At 35.2% G+C, this 17,105-nt stretch overlaps 2 protein-coding genes across 2 annotated transcripts; both read left to right on the plus strand.

Moving 5' to 3' along the window:
- Nucleotides 1–2,546: 2,546 nt before the first annotated feature.
- On the plus strand, nt 2,547–8,216 carry LOC102600657 (V-type proton ATPase subunit E-like). The gene is made up of 6 exons (XM_006343836.2): nt 2,547–2,779; nt 4,644–4,744; nt 5,760–5,922; nt 6,439–6,632; nt 6,870–6,969; nt 7,879–8,216. Exons 1-6 carry the CDS (start codon nt 2,678–2,680, stop codon nt 7,912–7,914), a joined length of 696 nt encoding a protein of 231 aa, XP_006343898.1. The 5' UTR covers nt 2,547–2,677; the 3' UTR covers nt 7,915–8,216.
- Nucleotides 8,217–9,104: 888 nt separating this feature from the next.
- On the plus strand, nt 9,105–16,857 carry LOC102601003 (translation initiation factor IF-2). Its single transcript, XM_006343837.2, has 8 exons — nt 9,105–9,274; nt 10,739–10,789; nt 11,372–11,495; nt 11,962–12,031; nt 14,337–14,670; nt 14,782–15,852; nt 15,971–16,120; nt 16,225–16,857. Exons 2-8 carry the CDS (start codon nt 10,763–10,765, stop codon nt 16,657–16,659), a joined length of 2,211 nt encoding a protein of 736 aa, XP_006343899.1. The 5' UTR covers nt 9,105–9,274; nt 10,739–10,762; the 3' UTR covers nt 16,660–16,857.
- Nucleotides 16,858–17,105: the final 248 nt, after the last annotated feature.

Below are 17,105 nucleotides of genomic sequence, written 5' to 3' on the forward strand. Positions count from 1 at the left end.
CGATCAAACACGACTTTGACACCTGCTTGTGGTAGGGGACCGGGGTGATTTCGCGAGCAGATGATCCCGCATTCAAGCAATCAATCATTCTTTCTATCGGAGACTTCGAGAACTCTATGAAGATCGAATTAGGTCTCAACGAGCGAATCAGTGTTTTACTACCAACCACAATTTTCATGTTCGAAGCAGTATTCATACGGGAAATTATGATCAAAGAGTTCTTTATCAACTACCATCTACTTCAGAAATTCCTACGAAAATCTATTTCAAATACAAAATTCAGTATCTTTCACTGAATTAGCAATATTTTTTCTGTGGGCTTTCGGAAATCTGTTTCATGTAGCTTGGCAAGGAAATTTTGAGTCGTAAATACAAGACCATGCAGGCTCGCCATAATAATTATGACTCATACACTTAGCCAATTTATCTCTTAATGTAGGATCATTCAAGTCAGGTTTTTTTTGTTATTGGAATAAGTGAATTCTTATAGATCCATCCCCGAGGAAACTGGACATGATAATTTTTAATCATCTAGCTTCCTTCAAAAGGGCTTCTGCTTCCTCGGTAAATGTCTTGGTAGAAGATATAATTTCTTGGAACTGAGGTTTAGTAGTTCTTATTAAGTAAGTACGTAGCTCAACAACAAATTTCCTTACATGTTCAACTTTTAATGAATCAAGATAGTCATTTGTTTCGGCATAATAGCTTTTGTCAAGGGTGTCCAACTTTAAATATAGAATTTGACATATATATACCACGTAATTTTCCGATGAAGGGTATTTGGACATCTTGGGATGGCTGTAGCTACGCCACTGTTATGCACTACATGGTTCATTCGGAGGTGGCCAACTGGATTTTCTCCATATTCAGGACTTAAATTCGAGATCTTTAGTTAAGGGTGAAACAACTGCATCACTGCACCGCAACCGATATTAATAAATTGATAGGTACTTAAATAAAGGTTCTATAAAAGCTAGTAAAAAATAATGGGATTTTCAAATTTCTTTCATATATCATGGCCAAATTGAAAAAAGAAAAACAATACACTATAATTTTAACGAAATTTTATTGTCCCTGCACATATGGTTCAATGACCGATTGACAAATATTAGAAAAAATGAATCACACAAATTTGAATAAGTGATATTGTAAGTGAGATTGATCATTGAAACATCAAATTATTGAATTATTTCAAATATACACTGTAATTTTAACGAAATTTAATTGTTCCTGCACATATGGTTCAGTGACCAATTGACAAATATTGGTAAAAAAGAATCAAGAAAATTTGAATAAGTGATATTGTAAGTGGGATTGATCATTGAAACATCAAATTATTGAATTGTTTCAAATATACACTATAATTTTAATGAATTTTTATTGTCCCTACACATATGGTTCAGTGACCAATTGACAAATATTAGTAAAAAAGAATCACAAAAAAATTGAATAAGTGATATGTAAGTGAGATTGATCATTGAAACATCAAATTATTGAATTATTTCACATATGTGGAGCCTATATATGAAGTGCTATTTACATGCCTCTTAAGTTAATTGAACAAGCCAATATTTTGAAGATAAAATTAGTTTAAATTGTATTTTAAAAATATAATTCGTAGTCACACTTGATTTGCGACTTGAGTTAATTAAGCAAACAAATCATTTTGGAGATTATGCTAGTTTAAAATCACATTTTAAAAATATAATTTGTAATTGCACTTTTAAAATGCAATAGGTCAAAAGATGAATAATCATCCTCTAAAATAATTGAGTTATCCCGCAAACAATACACACAATGTATATCACATATATATGCATTTTTTTTTTGAATTTCTCATAAAAAAAAATACCTACATTTTCCGGCCAAAAATGCACATTTTGAAAAAAATATATATACTAAAGGACAAGGGACCATGGGGAGGAAACTTCCTAACATGTGGGATTTCTCTAACAGTGACAAAAATGTCATTATGAAACTTTAGGAAAATATCATGAGAAAAATAAAACTATTAAGACTTATATTATTGTAATTATGTTATTTTATTTTCATTACATAATTGTGATAGCAATCTAAAATTTTCCTTTTCTATTTTTCTTCTGATTTTTATATTATACTAGGTTGATGAACAATTTGTAAGTATATAAAATACTTTAGCTTATCCACCTTAATGCTAATTAATTTTCTTCTTAATATGTAATTGCAATTTGTTCAATATATATTACATATAAATTATATAATATGATGTGGATATATAATTTTTATTAACAATAGAAAGCTCAAGAAAGTGGGAAAAGAAAACAATAAATGAATTCACTCACTATACTTCGATTAAAATTTACCATTACATTTATTACCATGTTTGTTTATTGAAATATCTAATTTTACTTTTGTCTCAAATTAATTGAAATTGACTTAATAAATAATTTATATATTCTTGTATATTTCGTATTAAATCAGATAAATAAATTGAAATTTCGAGATATTTCAATTATAGTGCGAGTTGATGCGATGTGTGTTGCTGGCATATAGCGGCCTATAAAAATCGGAGACGTGACTCATGTGAAGTCACCAGAGAACCAATAAAACTACTACTACTCCACAAATTCTCTCTTACTAGTTTCTCATTTCGCTAATATCAGAATCCACATTTCTTCTCCGATCCAAATTTACGAAGATGAACGATGCAGATGTATCAAAGCAGATCCAGCAGATGGTCAGATTCATCCGTCAGGAAGCTGAAGAAAAAGCTAATGAGATCTCCGTCTCCGCCGAAGAAGTATGTCCTAATTATTTGCTATTCACCATTTTTTGAACTGAATTTAGGTTTAATAGTTCGAAGGATCGAATAAGTATAAGATATGCTCTAATTTGAGGCTAATTTAGTTATTGAGTACGAATTCAAATCATGGATTGATGTTGAAGTTAATTTAGTTTTAGAGTAATAATGTAAAGGATGGAAGAAGTGTAAACCTTAATTGTTAGAAATATGCTCTTAGTGTGAAGTTAAATTTAGTCATAATAATCTACAAATCATGGCTTGATGTTGAAATTAATTTAGTTTTAGAGCAATAATATGAATCATTGAAGAATTGTAAATCTTAATTATTTAAAAATATGCTCTAATTTTGAATTTAATTTTAGTCATAGAGTAATAATGTGCTTGTGCTCACAGAAGAAGTAACGCTCAGTAATACAAATCATGGCTTGATGTTGAAAATTAAGTTTTAGAGTAATAATATGAAGTATGGAAGAAGTGTGAACCTCAATTGTTCAAAAATATGCTCTAATTTTGAATTTAGCCTTAGTTACAGAGCAATAATGTGCTCATAGACGAAGTAAGGTTCAGTAATGCAAATCATGGCTTGATGTTGAAGTTGATTTAGTTTTAGACTTATAATGTGCACATCTAAGAAGTAAGCCTTAGTTATTCAGAATATGATCCAATGTGGAAGTTAAATTTTGATACAGAGTAATAATGTGCATATTAAAGAAGTAAGCCTTATTAATCCAAATATGGCTTGATGTTGAAGTTAATTTAGTTTAGGGTAATAATGTGCACATCAAAGAAGTTAGCGTTATTTTTTCAAGATATGCTCCAATATTGTAGTCAAATTTAGTTATAGAGTAATAATGTGTGCATGAGAGAAGTAAGCCTTAATTATAAAATCATGGTCCGATTTTGAAGTGAGTATATATGCTCCAATATTGTAGTCAAATTTAGTTATAGAGTAATAATGTGTGCATGAGAGAAGTAAGCCTTAATTATAAAATCATGGTCCGATTTTGAAGTGAGTATAAGTTCTATGCATGGACGACATCAAGTCACTTAAAAGGAAACTGCAAGTAATATTTTATACAAGGTCAAAATACATCGACAATATAAGAAAATCTTTGCACTAACAGTGTACATAACTTATAGCTTGTTTCTCCAAGCTTTTGGGAGGCCAAAAATGCTTATTTTTTAAAAGTGAGGTGTTTGCCCAAACTTTGGGAGAAAATAAGAGCTTCTGGAAAGTAGCATAAGCTGTTTTTCTGAAGCTAAGAAAGTAGTTTTCCCTAAAAGCGTTTTTTTGAAAAACACTTCTGAGAAAAATACACTTAAAAACACTCTTAAAAAGTTTGGCTAAACACTAATTGTTGCTTAAATGTTTTTTTCTCCAAACACAAAATGCTTCTTACAAGAAGTACTTTTTTGAAAACCGCTTTTAGAAAAAACACTCTTCAAAATAAGCTGATTTTAAAAGTATGGCCAAACATGCTATTGATCCGCTTGCAGTTGATCTCAGTTTGGTAGTCAGTTTATCTCTCGTTCTCAAGTAATAACGTTTGCTCCAAAGTACTAAACAGTAATTATAAAATCTATACTACAAATTTGAAGTTAATTTGAGTTTAGTCATAGATGTATCTGCTGTTCTTAGAGTAAGAATGTGCAAAGAAGTAAGCTGTTATTATACAAATTATGCTCATCTTTAAGTAAAATGGAGTTAATTATCTTTATCTCGTCATAGTAATAATGCATTCATGGCAGAATGGAGGCATATTATACAAATTTGTCTCCAATTGGGAAGTTTACTGTGTTTAGTCATACTGATTCTGTTGTTAGAGTGTTAATGAGCACGCCGGATTTGTGATTGTTTTAGGAATTCAACATTGAGAAGCTGCAGCTAGTGGAAGCAGAGAAGAAGAAGATCAGACAGGAATACGAGCGTAAGGAGAAACAAGTTGATGTTCGCAAGAAAATGTAATTTCCCCAATTTGGTTTGTATAGCAGTTTTCATCCGTCTTTGACACCAGTCATTAAAAAAAGATTATGCAATAAATTATGGTATGAGTAAAATTTAAAATCACAGATCTGTCTGGATTTGTGGTCTTCCGAGGCTCTCACACACATATTACAAACATAAAACAGATATCAAAATTGTGTTTAAATTTACTTGGAAGTTGGAGTTGTTCAAGTGGTTTTATTTGTTTCTCCGTGATTATGAGGTTGAACAGACAAAAATGTAATACTGTTATCATAACTGTAATAGCTATACCTTCATTTTGCATGACATCATCAGTCTATATTCAGTGGATAGCTGTATGATCTATGGTTTCAGTTGACCACTTCTATAAAAAAGATCTATGTTTGCAGTTGAGTAGTATCCTTTATCTTTTCAGTATGTCGAGGTTTCTTCTTGTTTAGCTCCATTTATTGGCACTTGAACTGCAAATTAAGTCTGTATCTTCATTGATGAATATTCTATATTGCTCATTTTATTGGGCATTGATTGGATAAAACATTTCTGGTAACATCTGTATTTGCGGGAGTGTTTTGGCCTTGACATATGCTAAAAGTCATATTCCCTATTATTTGTGATGTCCTCTTTACTTCTGTATTTTTCTTTTTTAAATTGCTTTGATGTGCGTTACTCGAGCCGACAGTCTACTGGAACAGCCCTTCCAAGACCCCACCTATGGGATTTACACTGGGCATGTTGTTGTTATATCAAGTAAAAATTTTCTGAACAACTGAAGTAATTCGTACAGTCGATCCAACTGATCTTAATTGATAGACTTTTTAAGTGACTCCACTTGGCCTATACAAACCTTCTTTTAACGTATGTCATTGTATAATTAGTCTAAAGTTGACTCTCTAAAATTGTTTTGCTGCTATTATTATGTGAACACAACATTTTCTGTGGCTAAAGTAATCCAATTTCAATTTTGTTTGGGCAAAGTAGAGTGTTTAAAGTTTCTTGATAATGTATTTGCAGTGAGTACTCCATGCAACTCAATGCCTCTCGAATCAAGGTTCTTCAAGCTCAGGATGACTTGGTCTGCTCCATGAAGGAGGCAGCATCAAAGGAACTTTTAAATGTCAGCCATCACCACAACCACCATATCTATAAGAAGCTTCTGCAAGCTCTTATTGTTCAGGTACTTTGGCTGACAGCAATTAGCTGCATGAGTTTTCTGTCACCGCCTCCCCTTTTTCCTCTTACTGGAGTTGGCAGAACAAACTTTGTATCGTAGAAAATGAGCAGGCTATTTTATGAAAGACAATCTATTTTCATATGACTTCTCATGTGATTTCTTGTATGAAGTTCTGATTGTGCATTAGAATGGTTAGATGTGAAGATATATTGTAGGAGTGGTTGCAATTAAAGATACTAGAGTATCATTTGAATAGCCTGAGCCTGAAATGAAATCTTTTATTGCTTCTACCCTTCAAGTTGGATTCTTTGGAAGTTGATGTTTTATTTTCAGAATCTCAAGCTGGTTAACATTCTTTTAGGGATAATATGAAGGTTATCACATTTTCTTAGAAACTGTTGAGTGCTGTGCCGAAGTTGCTACAAAGATCGTGTTTTTCTCTACATTTCTTGATGACTTTTGGGACTTATATCGCTTCCTTCTTTAGGCATAACTTAAAAGCAACTCTTTGTGCTGCAGAGTTTGCTCAGACTTAAAGAGCCTTCTGTCCTACTACGTTGCCGGGAAGATGATGTTTCCTTGGTTGAAGATGTCTTGGATGCTGCAAAGGAAGAGTATGCAGAGAAGTCTCAAGTTCACGCACCTGAGGTCATAGTTGACCAGATCTACCTTCCACCAGCTCCATCACATCACAATGCTCATGGCCCTTCCTGGTACACTGCCTCATTTGTTCTTACTTTCAGTAGGAAACTTTAGAAAGCTCTTAGTTCTCAAATTGGCGCTCCATTAGATGGAGATGACTCATGTGCAGTTGGACTTGGATTGGCCTTTTGTTTCTCTTGCTTACCGTGCATCATTGCTCTTCGGAGGAAGTTAAAGCACTCAAGCTTGTAGAATCTAATTAGGTACCATTACTGATCTCTCTCTCTCTCTCTCTTTCTATGCCACAGTTCTGGAGGAGTAGTTTTGGCTTCTCGAGATGGGAAAATTGTATGTGAAAATACACTTGACGCCAGATTAGAAGTTGTGTTCCGTAAGAAGCTACCAGAGGTACTTTCTGCTCCTCAGTCCTTTTGTACTTTTGGAAAATTTCTTATTGATGTTGTCAAATTTCTATTTTGACATTCATGGTTCCACCCATGTTTTACATACTTGTGGTCCACCTATTAACTTTTGCTCTCTGTAATAGTTCCCTTCTACTTTTAGATGTCAATCAAATGAGCTACAAACTCTTACATGTTCCTTGCTATGATAGGCATCTTAGTGGATTAAATTTTCCCCAGCAAGTTATAGACATCACATAGTACTTTCAAGTTTCAACTAAGTTATAGACAATTAGACATTGTCTACCTCTTACCAAATACGGTTTACAACTTTATCATCTTCTTTATGTTGTTCCTGGTACAGAACTTAGGTAGTGATGGGGGAAAGTCTGTTGCTTACTAGTGTCTGATGAAATTTGCGCCACCCCGCCAAACCACAAATAGGTAATTCAGCCTGTTTGAGGTAGGGAAACACTATGACTTAGATAAATCAACAGTCTTCCTAAGAAGTATGGGTGAGAGCACGAGGAGATCTCCTACTTTTAGCTATAGGCCTATAGTAATTTGGTAATAGGGCTTATAAGCATGCACTACTTATTTCCTCCCATATATGTAAGCTATCATGACAAAGTTACCCGGTACCTGCGTTGGCGGGAGGTAAAAGGTATCCCAGTGGAATTAGTTGTGTGGGTGCAAGCTGGTCCGGATGCTACTGTTAATCCGTTATCAAAAAGAGAAAAGAAAACCAAACCATAACCTACTTTACTCCAGCTCCATCCTTCGATTTGTCTCCATTAGACAAGCGGGTACTGTATTTCTCAAATATTTGTTCCATTGGTTTCCAACGATTGCACTTTGCAAAATTATAGCAATAGTAATACTTCGTTTGTGTTAATCAATCTGTCTCTGCATGCAGATTCGCAAGTGTCTGTTCGGTCAAGTTGCTGTCTAGTACATGAGAAGCATTAGACTCTTGGGACTCTTGGGATTCTGAAAATGGCACCTGCTCGTATACTATTTCCTTTTTTCTCTGCCCAGTTGTGCTTATATACTATTATACACTGTGTCGGACTCATGTTAAAGGGATATTTTCTTCAACATTTTAGCATTAAGCACATGCATTATATTTTCGTTTACAATGTTGAACAACAAGTGCAAGTTACTGGAACCCTAAGCTTGCTGGGTCGAGAGAATAAAATTATTCGGAGTTGATGGCTCTCCATACTTTATTAATGGAAGTATTTGTATCTCTAAGTCAGCGCTTTATGCTTATATTAGTACTTAATTTATAATGGGGGTATGTTGTCTTGCACGAAGAGGGATATCTATGAATTGTCATGTACGAGCCAGCATTTTTTGTCCAAAAAAATAAAAATTTAAAACATTGTTTGTTTATACCTTTCATTGATTTTTTGGAAATTTTTCTAAATCATTTTTTCACTCGCAAAATTTTATTTTTATCCAATCTAAATGTATGCCTGAATAGTAAACACAATTGGAATTGTAAATGTCTATTGGGGAAGAAAAATAATTAAAATTTCTATTTCTAAAATTTTTAAAGGTGTAGTGGTAGATTACTGAATAACAGAAGCAAAATTGTCTAACAAAACTGCGGAATACTAACGTATTAAGCTGAGTTAGGCAGATCTTATTATCTGAACCAAACATTATATGTAATTAATATAAATATAAGTTACATTAAAAAATTTAATATCACATTTTATATGAAATAAGTAGTACATATATCAGCAATACAAACGAATGTACAAATATCTAAAGACAAAAGTATCTCGTACAATAAGTAATTCTTATGTATAAATTCATTGCATAATAATTTTCACATAAACATTTCATATATTAAATTTTATATAACTTGTACTCTGTCAAACCTATAAGTGATTTCATAATCATAACTCATCATATGAAACTTATCTTTGTTGTATACTACATAGCAACTACAGATTTTCTCAGAATTCAAAAAATAAAACAAGTAATACTCCATCAAACCAAACTTGCACGTTTCTAGAAAAAAGAAATTTTATTTATTTATTTTGGTTAATAAGCTTTTCGAAGTTTTTTTTCCTTAATTTGTTTTTTTTTTTACTCTGTTTACCCTACTAAAAATAAAATAAAATAAATCAAAATCCTTTTCTACCAGTGAGCCTCTTCTCTTCTCCCTCTCTTTGGTCTCGCATCCTCTGGGACTTTCGAACAATAAGCAAAAAGCCATTAGACTCTGTGGGGTGCTTTCAAGAATCTGAAGTTTTCATTACAACATCAGTTTCTCGCCTCTTTTTTAGATCCAGTATCAGGTCATTATACCGAAGCTGTTCTTTCTTATTCTACTTCATTATATACCAAAGATTGTAATTTCACCTGTATAATTTCCATAAAGATTATCTTTTTCGCATACTATCTTGCCTTTTTGATATGTTGGAAGCTCTTTAGGGGTTGAAAGTATCTGAAATTTATCTTTTCAATGCAATTTTTTCATAAAATGTGAACCTTTTCAGTTTAGAGGTATAATTTCCTTAAAGGTTCTCTTTTTCACATACCATCTTGTTTTCTTGATATGTTGGAAGCTGCAAAGGGGTTGAAAGTATCTGAAATTTATCTTTTCAATGCAATTTTTTCATAAAAATGTGAACTTTTTCAGTTTTGATATGTATCTGTACTTGTTATTATATGAAAATGGTCTCGAATAGAGCAGAATGGATATAGAGTATTTAGTTGATTGAACCCAAGGGTGTGGCATAGTGGCCAATGAAGTGGTTGAGAGCGGTGAGGTCTTAGGTTCAAATCCGGAGACAAAAACATTAGGTGATTCTTTGTATCTATCCTAACCTTGGTGGACAGAGTTACCTAGTGCCTTTTGTTGGTGGGAGGTGGCAGGTATCCCGTGGAATTAGTTGAGGTGAGCGTAAGCTGGCTTGGATACCACGGTCATAAAAAAAATGTATTTGGTTGATTGATGCATCTTTACTTGCTTTTTAAGTATTGAACCTAACTTATGATAAGACTTGCTCCCTTGGGAAGAGGGGTGTTATGGGTTTGGTGAAGAAATTTGAGGGTATGGATTTATTTTCTGTTTTTAGCTCTTAGGGTTTAAGGTATGCATTTATTTTCTATTGTTAGCTTAGGGTTTTGTTCATGTTGTTGATTTGCATTACTGTATTCTATTGTTTATCAATATCACTGTCTTTCTTTTTAGGTTGATTCTACTCGTGCTTTAGTTACCTTTATAATTCTCGCAAAAGCTCTATCATTTGTATTGCATCTTCCCCTGTTGATATATTGGAAGCTGAAAAGCAACCAATATCTGTCTTTTCAATGGGAAGTTATCATAAAAAACGTGAACTTTTTTCAGTTTTATGTATGTATCTGAACTTCTCTATGAAGCAAACTTATGATAAGAGTCACTCATTCTGAGGGGATTTGGGTGATTTGCCTGACGTTCTGGGTATACCTTCAGTTTCCGTTTGAGCTCAGTGTTTTTGGCCTTACTGATTCACATTAATGTATTCTATCATTTTAGTGAACTCCTTAGGCAATGTAGTATTGGAATGATTTGGGCCCAAATAGAGAGGAGTAGTTCCCCTGGATTTATATAGCCGAATCCAAATATATTTAGGATAACGTAGTTGGTTGGTACATTCTTTCTTTTGAGGTTAATTCTATACATTATTTAGCCTTTTTTCTCTCAAGTCATTTAGCAGTGTCAATTTAGACTAGCATGGCTTTCAATTGTGCCTTTCTTTTTGTTTTACTGTCTACAGGTCTGGAGGCTGTAATACATATGAATGGCGTGGAGGGCGGCTGGGAAAAAGGTGTGTTTTTAGGCCTCTTCTGTTCGGGTCAACTGAAAATCACTTCATAACTGATCCTTGACCTTTCAAATAGTCTATTTGCTTTCATACAAAAAAAAGAGTCTATTAGCTTTCCATGCTTGTACTTCATGACATCGACATCTATAACATTTCCATTAGCAAAAACAGGAGGGTTGTATGTTTAGAAGGTTATCTGGAACTGTCTCCTGCAAAGTGTTATTTTGGACCTATTTAGAGCTCTTATCTATAATTTTTGGATTTTGGATACTAGTCGTGTATCTTCATTTAGTGGACAGTATAGTTTCTCCAAAGAGGATGTAAACTGCATTGTCCAAATGAATTCCCAAAATATGTGCTGTTGTGCACTGCATTGACCAAATATAAGTTGGTTAATCACTTCTATTGGAAAGCTACTGCCCCATATTATCTGATTTTCCTCTCGTGGCTGCCAATGCACAAATCTACCCACCCCTGTCTACATATTATGTATTCTACTATGCCATTGTTGAGACTCCCTCTTTGCCTAGTTAGTGTGCTTTCGAGGTAGTTCTATGCAGACTTTTACATGGAGTGTTTCTGCAGGGTACCTTCACTAGTCTTACAAAGGCATTGGCAGTGAGATCCAGGTATACTGCAGCATCAGTTTCCAAATCTAACCTTGAAGAGGTGCAGAGAACAATTCCAGTTTTGGTTGGACAAATACAAGGTCTGTACATTTGTTTTTCTTGATTTCTTCATGTACAAGGTCTGCACTTATTTCATTTGTTTATATTAACCATCTTCGGTACAAAGCCTGCACTTAATTTCATTTGTTTATATTAAGCATTGTGCTTAATCATCATCCTTTGAATAGTTTGTTTGGTGATTTTCTAACTCAGATGGGTTGCCAGCTCATCATCTTCCCTATTTTCTGAACTTGGTTTTTGGTACAGGAGGAGAGGCAAATAATTCTAGTTCTTGTTCCGCTGCTTGTAGAAGTTGTGTTTTTTTTCCACGCCCCTTGAAATTCAAAAGTTTTAGTTTTACTAAGGCCAATTATTTGTGCTACATCTGGGTGAAATGCTTCTTATTTTCTAATTCTTGGCTATATTTTCCGAGAGCTGAAATTAAATGAGAACTTGGCTTCAGATGATGTACAGGCATGTATCATATGTTTTCCCTTTATACTGCAGGATGCTTCCTGCATGCAGCTCAATGGAAGTCGAACTGTACCAACCTCCTAACTTACAGAACTTCGATAAGGTGAAGTCCACAACTTTACTATAACTTTCCCAAGGATTTTTTGGTTAATTCATTTATAAGAGTAAGTGACATCAATCTGATGATAAGTTGTGTTCTAAGAAATATGGAATTAGATGAATAAATTTACTAAATAAAAATCTTGATTCTTGTTGCAAATTGGGTAATGACTAATGGTAAGCTACTTAACACCCAACTGCTTTAGAATGCAAAGGGAATCTTTTTCCTATAAACAACGAGGCAAGTGCTGATGTTCAAGATTCTAATTTTATGTTGTATTCAACTGCGGCAGAAAGTAGCTAGAAGAACACTCTAGTGCTTTTCAAAGAACTTTACCTTCTCAACAACAACAACAACAACAACAACAACAACAACAACAACAACAACAACAACAACAACAACAACAACAACAACAACAACAACAACAACAACAACAACAACAACAACAACAACAACAACAACAACAACAACAACAACAACAACAACAACAACAACAACAACAACAACAACAACAACAACAACAACAACAACAACAACAACAACAACAACAACAACAACAACAACAACAACAACAACAACAACAACAACAACAACAACAACAACAACAACAACAACAACAACAACAACAACAACAACAACAACAACAACAACAACAACAACAACAACAACAACAACAACAACAACAACAACAACAACAACAACAACAACAACAACAACAACAACAACAACAACAACAACAACAACATTAGTGTGATCCCATAAATGGGGTTTGGGGAGGGTAGAATATATGCAGACCTTGCCCCCCCTACCTTGTTGAGGTAGAGAGGCTGTTTCCGAAAGACCTTTACCTTTCAGCCAAAATGAGGATAAGACATTTTCCACAAGCTAAAGAACTTGAATCCCTAAGAAGTTAAAAGATGGATCAGAAATAACTTTTTGCTTTTCATAATGAACTTGTTGGTTTGGAAAGAGTTCTATCAACCATTTGCTAATTATGTTATTCTTCAACAATCTTTTGCTAATTATGTTGTGCTCAATTGGAGATCTCTTACTAATTAGCTAGAAGAACACTCTAGGGCTTCCAGTTTTTCCTGTTGAAGGAAATCCCTTTCAGATGCTGAAGGGAATGATCTTTCAACCATTTCATTCTACAATTGCTGGTTTCTTAAATGCTTTTCTTCTCTCCGTGTGGTTGAGAAGGGGGAGGATTATGGGAGAAGAAGGATTGTTGGTTTGTGAAAAAACTATATTTGAAGCGAGCACAAAGTTTGATTCTTTGAAAAGTTTTTGGTCTGCAGATTAGTAGTCTATAATCACGGCTATCAAACCGGCAAATCACAAAGGGAAAATTACATTAGTGAAACAAAATTTTCAAACACTTCAAGAAAAAGTTTACAGCTAGGCGGTGCAATGAAGGGAATCAGTATTGGCTAGGCGGTGCAATGGAGGGAATCATTATTAGCAAACAAAATGCTTTAACAGTTTCCTTTCAGCAAAATGCTTAAGAGTATATTTTAGCACTCATGTACCAAAAGACTTACCAAAAAAGTGGTGGATGCTACCTGCATTGTCCAGTAATAAGAATTTCAGTGAAGGGTTAAATCTTGAAATAGATTGCTGAATAATGAAACTCAGGAATTAAGACTTGTGCAACTCAGGAGGTAGCTGTTAAGCATCAATTTGAGTGGAAACTTTTATGCAAGAATAACAGGTTTAGCCAGGTTTTTTTATCAATAATTTCAAACAACAGGCAATGGACAGTGATAAAGAAAGAGAATTCACTACATCTTTAGAGAATACACTACATCTTTTGCCTGTTCTTTTTCAGTTGGGGTCTCAATTGTGGTGAAGATTGACATCAAAACATTAAATCTTACTCAACAAAGGAATTGGTTTAAGTTTAAAATAAATTTTCGTTGTGACTTGCAAGTTAACTGAAGTTTTACGTGACATTGTGTGGAGATGTGTTTTTTTTTTTTTTTTCAGATTAGTGGTTTGCCATGGTTAAGTAATAAGTTTGGCAGAACTGAATAATGTTACTTCTAAAATGGTCGAGTTGGTTATCAATGGGTGAGCTGTTATTTTTCCCTTGAAGTTAATTGCACTTCTTTTATAACACTCCAAAGAAAATAAGGATAAATTTGCACAGTGGTTTCTTCTTTGAGGGTTAATCTGAACATCGAAAGGTGAAATTTAAGATCATAGGCAGCGTGATAGAGATAAAAGACTGTGGGCAGCCTGAAAAACCTAACAGTGTTATCTTTTGGTTGACGTAATAGAGATAATATAGTTTGTTTTTTTCCTCTAGGTGTTTTCATGCCAGTCCAGAAACACTGGCTTGGAAAAAAGAACCAGAAGCTCTGGGTTTGAAGATACAGAAGAAAGGGAAGTTCAAGAAAAGGACAAAGGATTCCTCACCACCCGTTGAAGCTCCTTATGTCCCTCCCAAGCTAAAAAGAGCTGCTAGCTCCTCCTTATCAGATAGAACTGTAGAGATATTCGAGGGCATGACAATTGTTGAGCTGGCCAAACGTTGTGGCGTGTCAATACCTGTCGTGCAGGATATTCTTAAAAATGTGGGGGAGAAGGTTGACTCGGAATATGATCCTCTTAGCATCGACATTTCCGAGCTTGTTGCGATGGTAAAGCAATTTTTTTTCCTTTCTGTTTTTCAATTTGAGTGTCTGACCTTCCAAGCAGGATGCTTTCTGTGGTTATGGACTAATATAATTGTTTTCTTGTTCCCTTTGCAGGAAATTGGAGTAAATGTTAGGAGGTTGCATTCTAACGAAGGTGCTGAAGTCCTGCCACGTCCACCAGTGGTCACAGTGATGGGTCATGTTGACCATGGTAAAACATCTCTTTTAGATGCTCTACGTCTGACTTCTGTGGCTGCTAAGGAAGCTGGAGGCATAACTCAGCATTTGGGAGCATTTGTTGTTGGAATGTCTTCTGGGGCATCAATCACGTTCCTTGACACTCCTGGTCATGCGGCATTTAGCGCTATGCGACAAAGAGGTGCAGCGGTTACTGACATTGTTGTATTGGTAGTGGCTGCTGATGACGGTGTTATGCCACAAACGCTGGAAGCAATGTCCCATGCAAAAGCTGCTGATGTTCCAATCGTTGTCGCTGTCAATAAATGTGATAAGCCGGCAGCAAATCCTGAAAAAGTGAAAATCCAGCTTGCAACAGAAGGGTTGGCTCTGGAGGAGATGGGTGGAGATATTCAGGTTGTTGAAGTCTCTGCTGTAACAAAAACTGGATTGGATAAGCTGGAGGAGGCGTTGCTTCTCCAGGCTGAGATGATGGATCTGAAGTCGCGTGTAGATGGACCAGCCCAAGCTTATGTCGTCGAGGCAAGGGTTGATAGAGGACGGGGTCCATTGGCTACTGCAATAGTGAAAGCAGGAACCCTTGTCTGTGGTCAGCATGTTGTTGTAGGTGCCGAGTGGGGAAAAATCAGGGCAATTAGGGATATGCTAGGAAAATCAACTGATAGGGCTAGGCCAGCTATGCCTGTAGAGATCGAAGGACTCAAGGGGCTTCCAATGGCTGGTGATGACATTATTGTCGTTCACTCTGAGGAAAGGGCAAGGATGCTTAGCGCAGGGAGGAAAAAGAAATTTGAAAAAGATAGACTTGGGAGGAAGATGGACGCAGAAAAATTAGGATCTCTAGTATCAGAATCTAATTTAGAAGATGAAGAAGGTGAGGTTGAAGAGAAGCCCAAGAGGGTTGAAATGACAATAATAGTAAAAGCAGATGTTCAAGGAACTGTCCAAGCTGTTACAGACTCATTGAAGAGTTTGGATAGTCCTCAGGTGAGACAAATAGTGTTTCAGATGCATTGATCAGCTCTGTTTTAGTGTTCATCTGCATTTTTCATACTTTTTAGAGAAACTTCAGTTTCAAAATTGTGAAAATTGTCCTTTTTTATAGGTTTTCGTGAATATTGTCCATGGAGGTGTTGGGCCTATTTCTGAGTCCGACGTGGATTTAGCACAAGCTTGTGGTGCATTTATTGTTGGGTTCAGCATACCAACTCCACCTGGTTCAATAAATCAAGCAGCAAATAAAGCTGGCATTAAGGTGCTTTTTCTTGTCAATACTTAATGTGGTCGCCGTTTCTCATTTGAATGCTCCTAGTACACGCTGAAAACGTTAAGCTCATACTTATTGTGATTTTGTCGCAGATAAAAATCCATCGTGTGATCTATCATCTTCTAGAGGATATTGGCAACTCTATTGTTGAAAAAGCCCCCGGTACATTTGAGACGCAGGTTTCAGGCGAGGCACAGATACTGAGCATATTTGAGCTTAAAGGAAGGAGCAAAGCTAAGGGAGATGACGTCAAGATAGCTGGTTGTCGTGTGATAGATGGCAGACTCATCAGATCATCAACAATGAGGCTTCTTAGAAGTGGTGAGGTTGTTTTCGAAGGATCTTGTGCATCGCTAAAGCGTGAGAAGCAGGATGTTGAAGCAGTTGGAAAGGGGAATGAATGTGGACTTGTGATTCAAAACTGGGATGACTTTAAGGTTGGAGATGTCATCCAATGCTTGGAGCAAGTCAACAGAAAACCCAAATTTATTTCATCTCAAAGTGGTGCTGTCAGAATAGAATGTTGATAGAATTTTCACTAAGAAATGAGCAATCTTTTTTTTGGCAATGTAGAAACCTTTGCCTCATTAATCTTCTATTTATTCTTATTAATAATACTATTGAGTAGAAATAAAACAATTTTGCTGTATAAAACTCTATATTGAACTCTTTACACTGAACAACAACAATTACAGAGTGTATGGTCATAGCTTTTGTTCTTCTCAATTGTTTGGAGTAGTCTCTAGTGGTGGAGCCACCCTTTTAATACTGTCCGAGTTGTTGACCATCACTTGACCTTACACGAGGGCTTCATGTCTGAGTTATTGACTATCACTTGACATTGGGCTCCGTGTCTGAGCTGTTGACTATCACTTGACTTCATTCGAGGGTTTTGTGTTCGAGTTGTTGACTATTACTTGACATGAGGGATGGGCCTCTTGCCCTCTCCCCATATTATACTAAAAGAAGTGAA

The sequence above is a fragment of the Solanum tuberosum genome, unplaced genomic scaffold (genome assembly GCF_000226075.1).
Source record: "Solanum tuberosum cultivar DM 1-3 516 R44 unplaced genomic scaffold, SolTub_3.0 scf00048, whole genome shotgun sequence".
Classification (NCBI taxonomy): Eukaryota; Viridiplantae; Streptophyta; class Magnoliopsida; order Solanales; family Solanaceae; genus Solanum; species Solanum tuberosum.

Excerpts from the sequence above, each read along its gene's own strand:
- LOC102600657 (XM_006343836.2), top strand. The coding sequence starts at position 2,678 with ATGAACGATGCAGATGTATCAAAGCAGATCCAGCAGATGGTCAGATTC. Across the intron at positions 6,633-6,869 it reads AATGCTCATGGCCCTTCCTG|TTCTGGAGGAGTAGTTTTGG; the intron begins GTACACTGCCTC and ends TCTATGCCACAG. Across the intron at positions 6,970-7,878 it reads TCCGTAAGAAGCTACCAGAG|ATTCGCAAGTGTCTGTTCGG; the intron begins GTACTTTCTGCT and ends CTCTGCATGCAG.
- LOC102601003 (XM_006343837.2), top strand. The coding sequence starts at position 10,763 with ATGGCGTGGAGGGCGGCTGGGAAAAAG. Across the intron at positions 11,496-11,961 it reads TTTGGTTGGACAAATACAAG|GATGCTTCCTGCATGCAGCT; the intron begins GTCTGTACATTT and ends TTTATACTGCAG. Across the intron at positions 16,121-16,224 it reads CAAATAAAGCTGGCATTAAG|ATAAAAATCCATCGTGTGAT; the intron begins GTGCTTTTTCTT and ends ATTTTGTCGCAG.